At 38.7% G+C, this 21000-nt stretch overlaps 1 protein-coding gene and 1 long non-coding RNA gene across 4 annotated transcripts; both read left to right on the top strand.

Moving 5' to 3' along the window:
• Positions 1-1822: 1822 nt before the first annotated feature.
• LOC105439574 (zinc finger protein 91-like) lies at positions 1823-9001 on the top strand. Of its 3 annotated transcripts, XM_030979619.1 has the most exons (4): positions 1823-1928; positions 2441-2514; positions 3834-4178; positions 4680-9001. In XM_030979619.1, the coding sequence occupies exon 4, from the start codon at positions 4772-4774 to the stop codon at positions 8462-8464; it is 3693 nt and encodes a 1230-aa protein (XP_030835479.1). In that variant the 5' UTR covers positions 1823-1928; positions 2441-2514; positions 3834-4178; positions 4680-4771; the 3' UTR covers positions 8465-9001. The 3 variants fall into 3 exon arrangements, with proteins under 3 accessions (XP_030835479.1, XP_030835475.1, XP_030835486.1); XM_030979615.1 differs by having other exon boundaries at positions 3834-9001; XM_030979626.1 differs by lacking the exon at positions 2441-2514 and having other exon boundaries at positions 3834-9001.
• A 3807-nt stretch (positions 9002-12808) lies between these two features.
• LOC754330 lies at positions 12809-16775 on the top strand. Its single transcript, XR_004063043.1, has 5 exons — positions 12809-12995; positions 13403-13513; positions 14506-14583; positions 15098-15163; positions 15915-16775. It is a non-coding gene; the product is annotated as a 39S ribosomal protein L20, mitochondrial (long non-coding RNA).
• Positions 16776-21000: the final 4225 nt, after the last annotated feature.

Genomic DNA, 21000 nt, shown 5'->3' on the forward strand with positions numbered 1-21000 from the left:
GGAAGTGCCGGTGGACATTAATGCGCCTAATGTGGTTCTAATAATTGCAAATGCTTCCTTCTCTGGTACGTGGTTCTGACCCCCTCCCAAACAGGCATGTAGCCACGGGGGGTACGGAGGGGGGGGGGGGGGCACGTGCCCCCAATTTTTTTTACCACTTTTTTTTACCTCGATCGATTACATGTATGTGCCCTCCTCCCCCCCCCCCCAAAAAAAAAAAAAAAAACATCAAACTCAGGCTATACGTGCCTGTTCCCAAGAGATTAAAGGAAAGGAAACGGAACGTGAAATAATCAGAAATAATATAAAGAGACAGAATGCTCGAAGATGCTCTCCAAAGTGTTATGTGAATGCACCTCATAATGATTTGATTTAATGTTGAGTATTAAACCTGTAAACAGAAACTGACTCTGTAGCATGTATGATGTAGAATTATTATTATTATGATCCGATTTGCGTCCTTGATGAACCTTACAGCAGAGAAGGACAAAAAAAATGGGCGGATGTATAGGAGTGAAATATAGAAGACATACTGGAAAAGAGACAGAGATTATGTGTATGAGCCCGTTTCATTTTTTAAATGCAAATCATATTCCCTCCCGGCCTGGACAATCTGCCCCATCAAATGTTGACCATCTAGTTATTAGACCAAAGACTGCATGGTACCCCCCCCCCCCCCCCACGTATTTAGGGTACGCATATGCGTGTTCCCAGCCGCCCCCCCCCCCACCCCTTTCAGCATAAGTCCAGTGTGTAAAGTCAATACGGGTAGACCTTTTGTTACGAGCCAGAGATTTTGGGAACACGCATGACGTCCCTCCGTTCCCGGGGTAGGGGGGAGGGGGGCGGGGCCCCACCCCCATGACTGAGACCATGCTATACGCCACTGTATAGCGCCTAGGGCCTAATTTAAATTATGAATAGGCCTATAGAAAATATGACAGAAATCCAAGGGGTTGAAATCAAGTAGGTGTCACCAAACTTAAATGGGTGGGGGGTGTGGGATGTAAGACTATAACTCCGGGCTATAACTATAATCTGAAATATAGGCTCTGCCAAACAGGCGCGTACGCAGGATTTTTTCAGGGGGGGGGGGGGGGGGTTAACATTTATAAATCGGGCCGAACATTTCGCAACGACTCAGCCCGCCGCTGAATAAGCGGGGGGTTGGGGGGGGGGGGGGGGGGGGTAAGAGGACGCTTTATTTTATTTTTTTTGGTCTCGAAAATTTGACATTTTACTCCGTTAGGGGGGGGGGTAAGGTCAGCTTTTTTAGCTCAGCCATGGAAATATATATATTTTTTTTAAATAAAAAAAAAAAAAAAAAAAAAAAAAAAAAAATCCATAAGGGGGGGGGGGGTTAGGAAAAATTAGGGGCGGGGTTTACACACACAAAAATACCAAAGGGGGAGGGGGTTTAACCCCCAACCCCCCCCCCCCCCCCCCCCCCCCCCCAACCCCTCCTGTGTACGCGCCTGCTGCCAAGGCTCGGACTGTAGTTAAGTGTCAAATAAGAGTCTGTGCTTTGCAGACTACCTTCAAATTATACTGCACCAAAGACCATTTAGTGTCAGGACAATTTACTCTGACTTACTTTTGTAGTACTCTAGGTAGGCTGAGATTGCTGTGTGAAGAAGAGCCTGAGCTGAGGTTATCAAAAAGCCTGGGTCAAAAAGTTCTTTCTCCTTTTTTATATTCCATATTTTCATAGTCTAGTCGGCTTTTTGCATGAGAACGAGGATGGAGAGTTCGAAAAAAAAATTTTGTACGATGTACATGTACTACAATGAGCTCGCGTGCTTAGTTTCGTGACTAACCAATCTTTGCTAGTCAATGCTCTCTGACGGCACAGGACGAGATTGCGGTCAAACAAGCCACAGAAGATCGCAAAATATCTGGTATTGAGCAATTTGAGAAAGAAGAGACAGGTAAATTATCAATGCCACAGTTAAAGTACCGGTAATGGTATACACATAAAATACATTCGAATAATTAGGCCTAGGTCTAGATCTACTTGGATGACGATCGAATTCGGGCCAATATTACTTGCTCGGTCCCATTCGTTATGTTTTGAGCTGCTATTAACAGACGTAGCATTGGTTTCGATTTTTTTTCCCTAGACCTAGACCTAGGTCTACACAGAAATAACTTTAGAAGTATACTAATGAAAAATGCTACTATAAATGGAAACGGAAATAACTTTCTTGTAATGCCAATTTGATACTTACTTTATGGTAATAACGATTAGGTCTAGTTGTGTCCTGAAAATTGAGTTGATTCTAGGCCAATTTAAGTCGATCTTTTCCTCTGTTGTGCTTTCAATTTCATGTTGTTTTGTTGTTACAGTTGTTTTGTTCGTGTTAAATGTGTGTGTGATTTGTTGTTGGTGTAGTCTATAAGGAATCCACTTTAATTTCCCTTTTCCTCCTTGTTCATTCAGGTGCCATGATGAGATTTTTCCAATTTTCTACTGATGATCTGCAGAACAGATTAATCTGACATTTTAAAAAAAGGGTAAGAAATATTTATGATATTGTATTCTCATTCTAGTTTTGTTTTAAGGCAATGAAGTACTTAGGCGCTAGTGAACTTTCGTATCCATTCATTATATAAAGTCATTATATTTCTTACCCCTTTCGTGTCAATTTTCTTATCTTTTTTGTAAGAGTATTTTTCCTAAAAACAAAGACATTATAACATTCACTTTCTTACAGGTTTCATGGCCAACCAAGGCACAAATACAATACAAATGCATACACTGTGGACCGTATCGACGAAGGGCCTAGGGGTGCGGGAGCGCAAGCGTGCGTGAAGTCGATCCCAGTCGATAACTTCATACACGCTCGTGCGCCCGCACCCCTTCGTCGGTTCGGTGTGTAGTTGTATTGTAATTGTGCAGCGGTTTGCCGTGAAACCTTGTGAAAAAGTGAATATTATAATGTCTTCGTTTTTAGGAAAAATACTCCAAAAAACATTAAAAAATTGTCCCGGAGGGTATGAGAAATATAATGACTTTATATCATGACCATTATATGAACAGTTAATGAAGATTAAGTTGATAAAGTTCTGATAACCAAATTGGCAATTTGTGATTTCCATTGTTCTATAGATCTAGTATTACATACCGGGTACTTTTTCTAAAATTCATAACTTTCTTATTAGATATCCGATTTTACTCAAACCTTTTTTGATTAGTTTGTCTGATTTTTCTGCTTCTATTGAAAGTAAATTATTTTCGGAGTGGACTTGTACTTTAAGCGTTACAAAGAAGCTACTGTAAATTCTTTATTATAAGTGTAGAGGGAAATGGGTAACCACTGGCACTTGTATAGAAAGACCACATTTCTCATTGAACCCTGCTGTACTAAAGCGACCTGAGACAGACCACTTTGTCATGAAGACTTTATATATTGTCTCCCTACAGCAGTCTGCTGTATCACTTTATTTACATTACTTACATTTTGTATCTCTGCCAAACTTCAACCTTTCTTTTTTTCTTCTTTTTTCTGTCTTTTTCCCCTTTTATCAATATTTTGTTCCTCCATATTTGTATTATTATGTATCCTTTGAGGGTAGTCATACTATCAAGCTTTGCTTACTTTGTCAACCCTCCTGTTTCATGTTTTTGATTAGTTACAACCAGCCTTACTTTATTCTACATATATTGTTTTGTCATGTGTACATTTGCAATGTTTGTTTGTTATATATTTGTAAAAATGCAAAAGAAAAAGAAAATCAAACAGAAATAAATAAATCAAATCAAATCAAATTTGTTTACTCTCCTGATTAATGTTAATGAGTTTTTCTCTTTGTTTTGTCATTTCTGTGTTCAGGAGGATGGCTGTTTCACCACACCTGATGAGACCTTGAATATCTGGGACTATTACTTCAATGAACACGACCTGAACTTCAATATCTGGGACTATTACATCAAGGAACCCTACCTAAACATCAATATCTGGGACTATTAACTTCAATGAACCATGCCTGACCTTCAATATCTGGGACTATCACTTCAATGAACCCTATGTAAACTTCAATATCTGGGGCTACATGTATTGCCTGAACGAAACCTACCTGAACTGCAATATCCGGGACTATTACTTCAATTAACCTACATAGACTCTAGAATCTGGGACTACTACATCATAGGGGCTGCTCTCTTGGTCTCACGGAAGGTCAGCATAGAAAAACAACAAATGTTGTAGTGTAGTATCAGTCCTTTCTTGACAGCATGGACGGCAGAGCTGTTGGCGGCCTTTATTGTGGAACCTACTTTTGTAACAATCAAACTATAAATTCAAAAGGTGTCCCTCAATGATGTGAATCACTTTTATGGTTTAGTCAGTGCTTTATGGGTTCTGGTTCATAAGTCACTCAAATAAAAGAATTGGTGATCATGAGTCTGGTGAAGGGAACTATTTACAAGTATTTTTAACTGATAAGGCTCGACAACAAGCATGTTTATAATGTCATTATGGTAGTTTTTATTCTCAGTTCTTGATTTCTGTTTTCATCTTGACTTTTGAAAGTATGTCTGAAATCAAAGTAGGCTTATTGTTTGTATGATCCTTCAGAGATTTCATTCAGTATTTTGTTCACAAGTCACTGTTATATATTTGGTAATATCATTCACTTACATAAGATGAACATTTCATTGACTTCTCTAACCCTTGCAGATCACAATATGACATAGGAGGAGACTTTGCTATCGTCTTCATGAGTAACATTCCTACATGTCTGCTCTACAAAAAACCTTTATCTCACCAGGATGGAGACATTATTCAGATGTAGATATTGTCACAAGGCCTGCAACAATAGTCTTCAACTGGAGAAGCATGAGAGAACGCACCAAGAGGAAACAGTCGTGACCTGCAGAGGTTGTGGTGAGCACTTTGAAAGCAAGGATTTACTTGCAAGACATCCCTGCACAGGATCTGACAAAGGCAACTTCTGTGCAAAGACGCATGCTACAGATACAGAGCTGCAAGAACATGAGCAGGGACACCTTCGTGGAGTGGAGAAGTTCCAATGCAAACTATGCAACTGCAATTTTGACATGGTCCACGATCTTCAAAGACACTTAGAAATGCACAATCATACCAATAAATACATATATATGTGTCCGAAATGCTCAAAGAGGTTCGAATCAAAGCTGTCTTTGGAATGTCACCTTCAGGAGCACGAGGAAGTGAAGTCAGGCTCGCAGGATCCGTTGAGAGTGATACCAAGTAATGATGCGGTGGATATCACTGGAAGTACAAGGTTAGAGACATTCTTTTGTAATGTTTGTGGACAGACTTTTAATCGGGAGGGACAGTTTCGGCAGCACCTGGATGGACATTTCCAGAGGAACTTGTACGAGTGTGACATTTGCAATAGCAGGTTTGCCGGTCCATTCCTCTTGCAACATCACATGGAGGTACACAGCTCAGCGAGGCCCTTTGTGTGCTCACAATGTGGAACGGGATACAGACAGAAGGAGTTGCTGATGAAGCATTTCAAAATTCATGGTGTACCAAAGATGGACAATCGTGATCAACTCCAAGAGGCAAGTAGCAAGCAAGAAGTGAAGCAGACTGGTGTGTTTATTTCTCATGAAGAGAGCGATGCAAGTGCTCTGATTGACAAAAAGGTCAACCAACACTTGGACAGTGATGGAGCAAACTTTTTTGACTTGCTTCAGACATGTAACAGTGAAGACAGTGAAAGTATCTTTTGGGCATCTCAAGCAGGTAAAGATGATTTTACCAAAATAAATCCTGTGTATGAGGACTTGCTGTCCCAGACAGCTTTACAAAATGAACAACTTCATCCAAAACAACTCAGGGAAAACTCTTTGCCCATGTCTGGTGAAGGAGGAGACCAAAGTCCTCCTCTTGTAAAGATGAAAGGCAAAAGAAGGAAGTCCTTTCCGTGTGATATCTGCAACAAAGTGTTTAAATTTAAATCTCATTGTCAGCGACACAGGCGGATACATACAGGAGAAATGCCATTCAAATGTGGGGTTTGTGGCAGGAAGTTCAGGTGGAGGAGCTCACTGGTGACACATGCGTGTCTGAAGTATCGTGGAAAAGATAAACCCTCCACCAGCGATATTTCTCTTGTGCATTCTGCAGAGCATCTGAATGATCACCAACAGGGACATAGTGGAGAATGTGTTCCTGAGGTCAATGGACATGGCGAAGTGACTCAAAATGCCAACGATGGATTCGTCTGTAGTCTGTGTGGAGGGAATTGTGCCACGGAGATCCTGCTGCAGAGTCACACGTGTGTACTTGATGGGCGTAAGTCTGATCCTCCAACGTCTGAAATTCAAATGCAGTGGCAGAGTGATAGGGTTGATCCCGCGAAGAGAAGTGTGGTGGTGTCCAGCACGATGCCTACAGAGAATAGCCAGTCCATCTTGCCAATGACTGGTGCAGGAACTAACCAAACATCTGATCCTGCTGTTGGCGTAGTGCAACAGAAGCAGCTTCAGGGATCAAGAAAGTGGGGGATATCTTGGAAGACCAGGCAGCCAAGAGTTTCCACTCCGAGTGCAAACACTGCTGTTACCTCACATCCAAGTGCAGTAAAGGAGAGGAACAAGGTGTTTGCATGCGAGTTTTGTTACAAAGTTTTCCTCTGTAAAAATAAATATCTGCGGCACAAGCGTTTACATACAGGAGAGAAGCCTTTTGAATGCGTTAAGTGCAACAGGAGATTCATGTGGGCGAGCTCACTGGCTTCACATAAGAAAACACATGAAAAAAGGGATTTACATGTATATGCTACAAATCATGATGTTATCTCCGTAATTGATTCTGAGCAATCTGATGAGGCAACACTAGAGCAATCAGGCTGGATTCCTGAAGTTAAAGAGGAAAGAGGTTTGGACAAAGCTTTCATTTGCGGGCAGTGCGGAAAGAGTTTCACCTCGGAACACAAGTTGCGATGTCACGCTTCTGTACATGAAGTCCACAAGTACTTCTCACGATCAGCGCCAAGGACTGATACAGGTTTAGCTCAAGTTTCTTACAGGGCTAAGGATGTAACTCAAAAGAGCAATGTTGAACCAAAGCATAAGGAGAAGTGCCACACAAGGAAGCCTGAAGGCACTACGTCAGAGACAGGTGTGCTTTCGAGAAAGCGGAACAGGAGGCAGTTTGTTTGTGAGTATTGCAACAAGGTGTTTAACCATCGCAGCCGGTATGTGCGACACTTGCCTATCCATACAGGTGAGATGGCATACCAATGTAGTCTTTGTCACATGAAATTTAAGTGGAGAAGCTCGCTGGACTCGCACAAGAAGTCTCACGACAAAAAGAAAGGAGGAACTTCTAGTGATGACTCTCTTCCCTTCATTGATGCTGAGAAGTCTGGTGAACTCATGCAAGAGCAACCAGATGGAACCCTTGAAGAAAATGAGGGGACTGTTGGAGACGAAATGTTCATTTGCTTGGTATGTGGAATGGATTTTGACACGGAAATGCAACTACAAAGTCACAACTCCACCCATGAAGACACAAAGTATGATCCAATATCTGTGCCAAGAACTGATACAGATGTGGCACAACTTTCTGGTAGAGCGAAAGAAGCACCAAAACAGAACAATCCTGAGAATTCCAAGGGGAATGAAAAGCCCCACACAGGAAGGATTGGTAACCCTTTAGAAACAGATAAATTTCATAAGCAAAAGAAAATAATTAAAAACTTTGAATGTGAAGTCTGTAGCAAAGTGTTCCATATAAAAAACAATTATCATCGGCACAAGCTTTTGCATACAGAAGAGAAGCCATTTCAGTGTGACCAGTGTGAAAAGGCATTCAAGTGGGGAAGCTCATTAGATTCACATATCAAGTCTCACAACAAAAAGAAAGGACCTACTTCCAGCTCTGACTACGTGTCTCTCATTGCTAACGAGCTGACCCAAGAGCACTCCGAACCGATCCCTGGGTGTAGTCAAGATGAGAAGTCGGCAAGCACTTCTCTGAAACCGTTTGTTTGTCCCCAATGTGGAATGGATTATGTCTCTGACTTGGAGCTGCAGATTCACATGTATATACACGGAGATGAGGCCTATCTCCAGAGAGTCCAGACAAAAAAGCGTATGGATGGGACTGACCCTGAGAAAATTGATAGACCCGTGATGCAAACAACCCAACGTCCTACAGCCAATGTTCCACCTCACCAGGTACATGAGCCAGAGAGTAGAGGGATCAGGTCTACAGAGAAGTCTGGTACTAGTGGTAGTACTACCTTGGAAAGAGGTACAATGCAGAAGCAGACGAGCAAGAACTATGTGTGCGAGATCTGTGGCAAATCATTCGGCAGTTCAAACCACTATCGGCGTCACATGCCACTCCACACGGGCGAGGTGCCGTATGAGTGTGAGAGATGCAACAAGAAATTCAAGTGGAGAAGCTCGCTGGATTCACACAGAAGATCACATGCACGGAAAGATGCTCTTACCGATGTATAGTTCAGTCAATCCATGAACTTTAAAGCCCGTCTGTACTAGTTTGGCCAGGGGGGATTAGACCTCCCTGCAAGGTCACTGACAAGTGTCTATCTCATCAAATCAGCTCTCAATTAACATAAGAAAAAAAGGATCATGGGGAACATGGTCACCTATGCATTGTTTTCTAGATAGAGGGAGCAAGTAGTACAGTGGGGCTTTAAAGATACAGAGTATGATTTGTAAGAAGTCTTGGCAATACCTTTGGCACTTCTTTCCTATGATTTTCATTTTTAAGAAGGGCATCTGCCCAATGAACAACCAACCATCATTTTTTATCCTCTGGATTTACCCATATACAGTTTACCAGGGCAGGCATACTCACAAAATTCAAATGTATCTGCAGCAGGATGGTTCACACAAAAAAATCCAAACATGTAAAATTGAAACGTGGAAGGAGTATGAACAGATGTGTATGAAGAACAAAGTCTCCTCTGCCCAGGGTACAGGGGCCCGTTTCTCGAAACCGTCATAAGTCTAACTTCTTGACTATCCCATTGAAACCTGAGTTATACAATTTACACACGTTTCAATGAGATAGTCAAGAAGTTAGACTTATTACGGTTTCGAGAAACGGGCCCCAGGGCTCCAGGGTCCTTATTTGCCCTCTGGTGCAATCGGAGCTTTACTTTGGAGCATTTTTATTTAATTTCATGACCAATATTACAGAAATAGTTTTGGTTGGAAAAGAAGTTTAACTGGTCTCTTATTTTAAAACCTGTAATTTCAAAATTCAAACCTGTCACTGCTAATGTTGATACCCCTCATGGACCACCCTGGTGCAGTCTTTTCCCAGGCAGCTCCTGGACATCCCATAGAATCGTGGGTTAATTCTATAACACATATGTCAATGAGATGTCCAAGAAGTAAGACTTCTCAAGTTAGATGGTTTCAAAAAATGGGCCCCCTGGAGTTCAATATTTTGAGGGTCTGTATGCAAGGCTCTTTTGTGTACCCCCCCCCCCCCTTTTTCTTGGGGGGGGGGTCTAGAGTTGATATTAAGGGCCATGTCCATCATGTACCCCTGTATAAAAAAAAACTGTATGCTTTCTTAGCAGTCAGGTAAAATAACCACCACTGTAAGTAAGGATAAAGATTTTGTTATGCTAGAAAATATATCATTTGTGTTTGTGTGTCTATATAAGGGTTAGAGATACATGCTCCATAGTAGTTCTGAGATAAGGTCTCAATGAATCTGCCTTTCTTGCTCAAATTGGTAGCAATACTTGTATGTTACACCCTTTCTTAGTTTAAGAAATAACCATGTATATTACAAAATCAACATGGAATTGCCAATTTGATCATGGAAAGTGATTTCATTGTGTATTTCCTCTATATAGATTATAGACACTTCAGTGACTATTGTTTTATCAAATCACTCCTAATCATGAACAACTCGATGTCCAGCAACAGGAATGGACTCATATTTTGGTGTACATGTAATAAGCAAAGTCTGATCAAAGATTAGCAAATTATATTCAACTCACTGGATTGTTTTTATTATAAATGCACATTATATCATGCCAATGAAATTATTTGTTTGTTTTGATCAACAACTTTCCCATTAGCACTATAAGCTAGTGGTAAGTTATATTACTGGAAATTCAGAATGTTCCTTTTTCCTCCCAACTTAGTTTGATCAATTTTTCAGAATACCGGTATCTTTTTATTTATATATTTGTACGTAGTAAGGAAGGGGAACCAGTCAAGAGGTCATTGACTGAAATTCAGTAGGCAGTATACAAGGCCTGATGTGAGAAAATTCTTCTTTTCAAATTTTGTAATTGGTACCTGGAACAGTTTGCCAGAGGAGGTGGTATATCAGCGCCTTCTGTGAATTCTTTTATAAAGCAACTAAAAAAGATCCTAAGTTGAACTTATTTCTCAGTTGGACTTAACAACTATGAAAAGCCGTTAGCATCTTTGAAAATATTTTGTAAAAATTATTTTAAAAGGCATAAGATGTTGATTCAATTCATTCATATTTTCTATTATCAAGGAGATTTCATGTTCTTATGTGGAATTTATGAAAAGTCTAAAATACTTGAATATCTGCTTTTTAATATATTTCATTTTAAGGCTACAAATGGCTCTCCTTTATTTTTAAGTCCAACTGAGTTACGTTCTACTTCGGATCTTTGTGAACCCCCCCCCCCCTGGTATGATGGTATATCTTCTTGTGTCACCCTTGCATTCATATCATATACTGATTGGTCACAGTCCTGGCATGGTTTTTATTCAATTAGATTTTCCATTTGAACCACACCTTCTCCTTCGGTGGTATAATGTCCTTTGGCAAGACTAAGTAAAATAGTACCTGGCAAGAATTATTTCCTTAAAATGCTAATTCTCTATAATGGCAGCCATGCTTTAGCCGGGGTAATAATTTTGGAGTGCCAGGAGTGTCAAGTCTGACAGACATGGGCGCTATACAAGCCCCACTTTTATTAGTAGTAGAAGAAACAGTTAAAATGCCATATACGAACACGCAGTCAAATTTAATAGTATGAAGCAGCTGAACTTTTTACCAATGATTGACAAGCAAACCCTGTATTACAATCACTCGTTTGATAGTAAAGTAAAAATGTGTTTATTATTAAATTATTTTATTATTTACTATATTTCACCATGTATTTTTTACACATGTAAGTGCAGTTTTGTATATTTTATGTATCTCTAAATAGCCAAAAGTTGGGTCTGAGCTGAAATAATTGAAGATATATACATTTAATAATAAATCTTATCAAAATGTACCAGTTGCATGTACAAATTCTTCTCCTTTTCTTTATTCCCTCCCTCGAAGTATATCTAATGCTTCCAGAGTTCAGAATTGATTCCCATAGAATTTGAAGTTGAAATGAAATGACTTGTCATATAAAAAAAAATTACATTTACAGATACATACTTTTACACAAAAGCTCCTGGTTATAAATCAAGAGGTATGTGTCTTGATATTGGTTATGAACTTTTTGCTGGTTTTGACATGGAGTTTTATATTAGGGATCACTTTTAAAGAAATTATTTTTCCAAGAAGTATCTAGACATGTGAGGGTCATTGTGAATGTTAGAATATTATTTACCCATTCTTTGTGATTCATGAACTCGAGATGATGCCATTCAACAATGACTACAGAATAGGATGAGAGAAAGAGAAAGCGATGGGTATAGGCGGAGAAAGATAGTGATGGGTATAGATGGAGAGAGAGAGAGAAAGTGATGGGTATAGATGGAGAGAGAAAGATAGTGATGGGTATAGATGGAGAGAGAGAGAGAAAGTGATGGGTATAGATGGAGAGAGAAAGATAGTGATGGGTATAGATGGAGAGAGAGAGAGAAAGTGATGGGTATAGATGGAGAGAGAAAGATAGTGATGGGTATAGATGGAGAGAGAGAGAGAGAGAGAGAGAAAGTGATAGGTATGGAGAGAGAAAGTGATGGGTATAGATGGAGAGAGAGAGAGAAAGTGATGGGTATAGATGGAGAGAGAGAGAGAGAGAGATGGAGAGAGAAAGATAGTGATGGGTATAGATGGAGAGAGAGAGAGAAAGTGATGGGTATAGATGGAGAGAGAAAGATAGTGATGGGTATAGATGGAGAGAGAGAGAGAGAGAGAGAAAGTGATAGGTATGGAGAGAGAAAGTGATGGGTATAGATGGAGAGAGAAAGATAGTGATGGGTATAGATGGAGAGAGAGAGAGAGAGAGAGAAAGTGATAGGTATGGAGAGAGAAAGTGATGGGTATAGATGGAGAGAGAGAGAGAGAAAGTGATGGGTATAGATGGAGAGAGAGAGAGAGAGAGATGGAGAGAGAAAGATAGTGATGGGTATAGATGGAGAGAGAGAGAGAAAGTGATGGGTATAGATGGAGAGAGAAAGATAGTGATGGGTATAGATGGAGAGAGAGAGAGAGAGAAAGTGATAGGTATGGAGAGAGAAAGTGATGGGTATAGATGGAGAGAGAGAGAGAGAGAAATTGATGGGTATAGATGGAGAGAGAGAGAGAAAGTGATAGGTATGGAGAGAGAAAGTGATGGGTATAGATGGAGGGGAAGTAGATAGAGAGAGAGAGAGAGAGAGAGAGAGAGAGAGAGAGAGAGATGGGGGGTCTATATATAAAGGAGCTAGGGTAAATGAAAATGGCTAGAAATTCATATAGAGTAGTAGAGAGAGAGCAGATGTGGAAAATATTTGTAAAAGGGGGGACCATAAACTAGGCCGGATATGGTAGTTCTCTTTTTTCTTTTATTTGTTTTATTTATGTAAACAATCACGTCGAAATGTATATCCGGATAAGGGATTGAATGAAACAACATCGGATCGGATATCGGCCGGAGTTTTATAACAACATGCTGCGGAGCCGAAATCGAGACTGAGAATATATTTGTATGAGATATAAATTGATATAAAAATGGTCCACTTATCTCTTGTGAGGATGATCAGGTCAAGGGGACCGGACAGATATTGGAGGAAGAGATTCTACCTTGACCAGTCAACGGTAAGAGCACGAAAATTGATCATTTGTGAACATGACATTTGTGGCCAGTCCCACATGTTTCTTTTCGTGTGTGAGCATGTTTAGCCGAGAGACAGAACTTAAAAATCCATTTTATGCTTGACCAAACATGTCATTGTAACTTTGATGATAGCAAAAATTCAAAAGGGGGAATAAATTGCTAGTGCTGGGAATACCGTAAAGATTTAGATCAATACTCAAGCATTAATAATGTTTAGATCTAGACCTATGTTGGCAATTGTTTGTTTGGACTTGGTCAGTTGGTGTTTTTTTTAATATTTTTTATTCATAATCATTCATAGATCTATTCAATAATTTTGTTCAGTGACGCAAAAATGATCTAGAGGTCTAAACATCGATGTGTGCTCTGCATTTTGATTCTTTTCTAGCAATACTTTGGCCGTAGGAGGAATTGCTTTTCAGTGGCTGTCAGAGCTGTGAGGAGGGCATGGCAGAATTCAACCGCCGGCCGCAAGAAGAAAAAGGGACAGATGAGGAGGGTAAGAATGTTACTATACCCAGACGTTGTGTGTCCGGACAGGTTGTGTACTGACCCGCAGGGGGGAGGGGGGTACTCACATATTTAGACTTACAGGGGTGTGCCGCTCTAATGGGTTACTTACTTTAACAAAAATTATCATTAAACATGGGTCCCATCTTTCACAAAAATATCCCAAAACATGGGTCCGTTTTTTCAAAATTTCCAAAATACTTGCATGGCAAACACCCAGAAATTGTGAAAAATGGGCGTTTATTTCGAGACAAATTACCCAAATGCGTATGAGTTTCGGGGTTTTAGCGGCACACCCCCGTCCAAACCAAATCTGATTACCCCACCCCCAGGTTGTGTACATACGGACAGTTGATTTAAAGGTAAAGACCAGTAATGGTCATGCGATTGCATTGTGAAAGAAACGTTGTGGAATCGATCAGAAAAGGTTGATCATCTAGCATCTAGCATCTGCAAGGTTCTGGAATCATCAAAATGATAAGAAATTTGGCCCATTCTTCGTAAAGTTACAAGCACTATACACAGAAAGATGTATATGGGACTACCCTATCTCTCTCACACGACCATGAGAGAAATAAATTTACCAAATATATGAATTAGTAGGCGGTTTCCCGGCAAATTTTTTATCATCATGTATTAGTCAAAACATATTCTTTCACATGATTGGTAATGAGAGCTTCCATTTCATTTTTTGAAATTGGGGCGTTACCAATACTGGTCTTTACCTTTAAGACAGTAGTTTGAAGAAGTTCACATGCAATGTTTCATAAGTCTTTCAAGACTTATGTTAGACAATATTTATAAAGGATGAATATTTATGATGGTTTGCTGTTTGATGCATACAAAGGCAATAGTGGTTACTTTTTAGTTTTGGAAAGCGTCTAGACACACTACCCTAGATAAAAATCAAGCCATATATATTGCATGTGTCTAAGATCCACCATCCATCTTTTCTCCTTTTTTTGGTCATTTTTCCTCTAGCTCTGGAACCTGAGAATCAGTGCCGCTGTCCAGGAGCATGGGTTAACGTATGGACCATTCATTGGAAATCTTTTGAAGGTAAGATTACATTGCTAATCAGTGAATTCTGTAGAAATTAAAACAGGCTTGTTATTTCAATTCAAGCAATGTAAACCTGTGTAAGAATTGAGATGATCAGGTGTATGTGTATGCAATGTTTCAATTTTTGTAGTCGCATGAAATGTTTAGCTTTCTAGAAATCTTAGCTTGGTCTTAACCATAAACAGTGGATTTTTCATTCAATCAGCTATGATCAACAAATATATCTAAGTTCCTTTAATTCCATTTTAAGATCAAATTTTATACATGTATCATGATTATCAAAGTTTATCTTTCATTTAGAAATTACATAGAATTGACCCAATTTCAATAAAACATCAAAATCCACAAAATGTGTTTCAAAAATTTCAACTGTTGAGTGTACTCTAAAACACATTATGAAAAATTGCTTATATTTAATCCATAATTAACCATGCATAGCCAAGTTAAATTTATGTATTTCTGCTGAAATGATTTTAATGTTATTTTTCTTCTTCCTATTTTTTTTTAACAGCACAATATTCGGCTTGACAGGAAGGTCCTTTCTCATATAGCCATCTATGAACCAAAGACATTTAAGGTAAATTCTGAATTTCAAAGATACTACCGAGTGGCTTGCCTGTATTTAAAAAAGTTTATATGTGTAAATGTAATCATCATATGGTAAAGGATTCATTCTGTTACTTACTTTATATCTAGATTTGGTCATTAGTAAATAGTAAACCCGTTAATCTGGATTTCTTTCACCTCTTCGAAATCAATGTTTGTTTTTGAAATTATTTTTTTGCCTCGTCTTTCATTTTCTTCTGATTCATAATCTAAAAAGTGAGAAAAAATAAAAAGGATCATACCCAAAACAATTCCTTAAATCATTTGTTTAGAGCCAGAAGGTCGCTGACTCTATGGTGAATGTATGAATTAATACCCTTCCTGGGGAGTGTTTCACAAAGATCCTAAGTTGGACTTAACAACTATGAAAAGCCGTTAGCATCTTTAGAAATATTTTGTAAAAGTTATTTTAAATGGCATAAAATGTTGATTCAAATCATTCACATTTCTATTATCAGGGAGATTTCACATGATTTCATAAGTCTAAATACTTGAATTTGTGCTTTTGAATATATGTTATTTTAAGTTCACAAATGACTCTCTATAATGTTTAAGTCCAACTTAGAGTTTAGTTCGACTTAGGATCTCCCCAGCTCTCTGGAGACCATTTGTTCATGTGTGCTTACATACTGCGATACATGGGTATCTATGTGTGTTAATTATTTTCCAAATTTTTTTGTGCCAATGTCAATGATCTCATCTGTTCTTTCCCATCCATCCAGTGTTTAGCTGAGCTAGCCAGCCAGAAGCACAAGGAAGGACTCTTAGCAACGCTCGCAAAGAACCCAGAGGGCTTCCTATCAGGCCCCGTCACGCAAGACGACCTTTTGGCCGAGAGCGTCCGCAAACTACGACTGAGCTCCAACCCATCTGCCTCGTCGTGACCTAATGGTCATGTGATCGCAAAAGACTTTGAACAATAACCCAATTCAGTGTGTACTGTAGCTGATGGGAAAGACCGAGAAAAACTGTTGGATTTTTTTGCAGATGGTCAACAAAATGAATCAAACAACTTTTTATATCATATGCCGTTGAGAAATGATGATAATGATGGCCTCTTGTCGCGGCTCTTGCACTACAATGTCTCACAAATTCAACGTTCTTGGTCAGAACATGCATTTCAAATTAAAGATTAAAATGAATTAAGGATCCATCATTATCAACTTGCATGTTCTGTGATTCCAAAGAAAATCTGGGAACCATGCATAGCAGTGCTATATATAACACAATGGCACTAACCCTCCAATTGTGTGCATGCATGATGAATTATATTGCAAAATATGCATTTACCAATCACGTGAACTTTGTAGAGATGAGCTAACATGTACTAGTATATCAAGGATGTGGTTTCAAACTTTCAATCCTATTCTAATGTTTTGGACATAGAATATTATCCTTCGATGTAAATTTTCTCTTTGAAAGGTGCATCATGTAAAGCTACGTGTATCAGTAAATTCATATTATAACTGTGTATACTTGGTGTAACAGTGTATTCTGTTTATGATTTGAATTTTATTGCATTTTATTTTTCATTTCAATCTCTTGACTTTACAGGACAATATATGAATAACATGGTAATGTTACAAGAATTTTGAGTGGGTGTCTTTCATTGAAATATGTTTCAAAGAGATACATACGTCCAAGATGAAGAGACCTAAACTATCATCAGGATTTCTGAGAAAGACAGAGAGAGGGAGAGGTAAATGGAAAGAGAGAGAGAGAGAAAGAGATGAAAGAAGGAGAATGTAGTAGAGGAAGAGAGACAGACATTGGGAGACAGCTAAAAAGGCAGGATAGGGAAATGGAGAAAGAGAGAAGGAAAGGAATGCAAGGAAGAGGGGATAGAGACATGGGAGTTGGCCAGTGTAACCGAGGTATGAAACAGTTACGGTAATCGACAGGAAAGGGGAAAAAAGGGGAGGTACAAAACAAGATTTACAGAATATGCACATGTAGGAAGTTTGGGAGCGATGAAAAAGATCCAAGTATGACTGGATAGAAAGTGAAAGATTGTAGGCAAGTGTTTATAGAAGTACTTCTTTCTTTAAAAATAAAATACAAGACATCTTGTACGATTGCTAGAAATAAAACAGAACACATCAAACACTATAAAAAGGATCACTTATATCATTACCTTTTATTTACACATATTCTATAAAGTGATTGATATACACGGACAAGAGCCCGCTTTTCACGGTAGAGTACTTTCGGCAAATATGGAGTGCACATGCAACATCGCATGCATCTACTGCCGACATGAAAATCAGTACAGTGGGACTACATGTAGACTACAAAACTGTAGTAAACCAGAAGAATGTTAAAGCCCTTCTAGGGCTCTGAACAGATGAAATATTAATACTCCACATACATAGGTAAAAAATTGTTCATATTTTATGGGAATACATGTACATCATCAAATTTGAAGTGAAAAAAATAATTAATGATTATTAGAAGGCAAGCATGCAAACTATTGATAAATGGTGTTTTTTTTAAAAAGAGAATTAGAATAAAATACTGGTAAAGCAAAAATATATATCGTAGTGATTGTATACTAGATAAGCATGATTTATAAGCTGAAACATAGTCTTAATTATAAGTGAATTAGCAGCAATATCAGTGGGATAACAGGTAAAATCATAGGGGGTGGCAATGGTCTTAAGAGATAGTAAAAATACTCAGGAATGGGGGGGGGGGGGGGGGGGGGAGGGGTGGGCGATGGCACCCCCCTCCAAAGTGGTAGGAAAAGTCATCACAATGCAAGTGTCCCTCCCTGTGTCTGCCCGGGGGCTGTGCCACTGACCCTTAATGTGACATAGCACTAATACTTAAGCTTAACAAATTTAGGTAAAACATAAATCATTTTTAAAGTCATATACTAGAGATTATTTGAAAAGATTGTTAGCAAAAAGTGTAATCAAATAAGCTTCTTTTTCAAACATACATGAAGGGATATTATGATTGCCTCTTATCTGTTCTCCTAATGTGTATCGGATAAAACGGTTACGGTAGACCAGTTTCATTTCCACAATGAATGAATTGTACATTATTAATTGTGGAGGAAATCCAGTCTCTGAACATCCCAATGTCTACAAAAAAACATCAGGTTGGCAGATTATTTTTTTCCAAAGTTCAATAAATCAATATTTCCGCTGCTGATAGCATAAAGTATTATTTTAAACCGGATTCAGAGTCTCATGAAATGATTTCTTATATTCTCAGGAATGTTTCAAGATTTTCACAATATGATGACCTTTCTAATTCCTGTAAATTTTCATCACAAATTTGCAACTTTATCTTCTAAGAAATTACAAGTACCGTACAATATTACTATTTACTAATAATTGTTTAATATGTTTGTTTTTTTCTTCCCGGGGTAGCCTTGTCAGTGTTAATACTATTCTGCAAACATATTATTAGTACCCTTATCTATATCTAAAATATATTGATTTCAGACTGTTGATACACACAAATTATTTAATATTCAAAATTACCGGTAATCATTTTTTTCCCTTCATATTATGGTGCATTGTGGTTCTGGTAAACACCAGTGGATGTTAACAGGCGAGGATCCAGGAAATCTTAGGGGTGGGGGCCCAATTTTTTTTCTTTTTGCTCCCAAAAATTAAAAAATCGCGCCGGCCGAAAATGCCCTCAATGTAGGGGAGGGGGGGGGTGGTAGTGAGCAAATTTGTGTGTTTTTTGGCCCTCAAAAATTTGCACCCCCCCCCCCCTTGAGTGCCAGGGGGGGGGGGGGCCAACTCCCAAAAAAGGTTAAATTTACAAGTTTTTACACATTTTTTTTCCAGAGGGGGGGGGGGGGGGGCAGCCCCCTCCCCCCCCCCCCCCCCAGATCCGCCACTGGATGTTAACAAAGCTCTGGTTTCAATCATAAAGGTTTCAAACTACAATTACGGTCTGAATAAAATATATCACCAATTAAATAATGTTCAGATTTAAGATTGAATGTGATCAATACAAAATACAGATACTACATTAATATTTAACATATAAAAGTAAACCTTCCTTCAGTGTCTAGTTTACAGAATACAAAATATGAGCTTTAAATTAGATTCTACTTCAATTATATGGCATCCCAAACAAGTAGCAAAATATGACAATATTAGTGCTGATGTGAGAAATTAATGCAGTTTACTTAAAGACTTTAAAAAATTGAGTAGAGACATTTATTAACTACTTATTAGTGCAAGCTCACCTGTTAAATCTAAATTGCAACTATTAAGTCTAGTCTACATGCAACTTCTAGCAAAGTCTATTTATCGCAAATTTCCAAAGGCACTTTATCTGTAATAGCCATGTTTAACCCAATTTGGTGCAAGGATGTAACAGTACAGTGAACTAAAGGATAGACAATAATATAGTGTAGGTACGAGTCAAAACTGTTTATTTCTTCCATGAGGCTCATCTCCCTTCTATGCACGTTGACTGGTTGGTCTGTGTGTAAAAATCCATTTTACTCACGGTCAGTTTAATTAGCAGCAGAAGTATGGGCTGTACCATAAACTGAATATTTCAATCACTTGTTACATCGTCCGTTCAAAGCCAGATGCATCGACTATTTAACTTGTATTATTTAATACAGGGTTAAGCCCTTTTGGCTAACAACAGACGACACGATCCAGTAATATCAAGACAATGTTAACAAAACATACCTTATGGTCATTGTGTGCGACTGGCTTCATAGATGCTGGTGTGCATTAAAAAAAAGCCCCACAGCATTAACAATAATAATTATAATTTTTACCCAGGGTAGCCTCATTGGTATCAATACCGTTCTCCCTGAGGGCCCTGCAATCATATTATTACCCGACATAGCAGCAGCAAATCAATAAATGAATTACAGCATATACCACATACCTGAAAACCACATTTGGGGGAGAGAATCCCTATGGTGTTACACAGGAGACATTAGAACATCCTTTATAAGTGTTTAGTATAAAGATATGGCAATGACTTGTATAAATAATTGTCTCATTAATCATTTAACATAACTATAATTACTACATATATATAATCTTTTTATCTATTTACAGTACAAATATCAAAGCTGATGAAATTTTGGAGGATTTTTTTCTTCACAGTTTACCTGTATAGATGGAGGTTGGAAATTATTGTTCAACATGAAAGTTCACTCACTCGGCAAATTTGACAATACAGGCAATTTTGGTTACGATGGTAATCATCCGTAAAGTGTCCATTGACGAGGATGCCAGGTGCCAGTGACATAAATGAGAAAAATGAGATGTCTCCAAATTAGCCTATATCGAAGGGTCAGTGACACAAAGACGTAACTCTATTTTGGCCATTTTGAGAAAAAGTATGTGTCACTGAGCACTTGGGCCTTATTAAGGAGTTAAGTTTATGTTTCACCAGCCATTGACTTCAATGGGGTGTTGGGTGGATTTAAGTCTTTGTGTTTCCTGGAAAGCCCACATTTTTCTGAACATTATGATATCAAATACTCATTTGGGGAAATATGGAGTTACGTCTTTGTGTCACTGAACCCTCGATATGTAACACACGAAGACTAGCACGGTGGTAGCCACACTACAAACACTGCACTGCAGTAGAATCAGTCATGCATGAGATACTGGAGGAGACAACGAAAATACAACAGGTACATTGGTGAACACCGTAACGGCATAGAGATTAAGAGACGACACCAACATTGTGATGCACTGTATGTGAGGGTACATACATGCTCTTATAAAGAGTTGCAAGTTATTTGCGATTGATATCAATCGCAACTGTACCTGTACATAAGAGGAGAGTGCAAACTTGCGACTGATT

The sequence above is a fragment of the Strongylocentrotus purpuratus genome, unplaced genomic scaffold (assembly GCF_000002235.5).
Source record: "Strongylocentrotus purpuratus isolate Spur 01 unplaced genomic scaffold, Spur_5.0 spur5_contig_816, whole genome shotgun sequence".
Taxonomy (NCBI): domain Eukaryota; kingdom Metazoa; phylum Echinodermata; class Echinoidea; order Camarodonta; family Strongylocentrotidae; genus Strongylocentrotus; species Strongylocentrotus purpuratus.

What these genes read in the sequence shown, in the direction of transcription:
- LOC105439574 (XM_030979615.1), top strand. Translation starts at nt 4,772, where the DNA reads ATGGAGACATTATTCAGATGTAGATATTGTCACAAGGCCTGCAACAAT.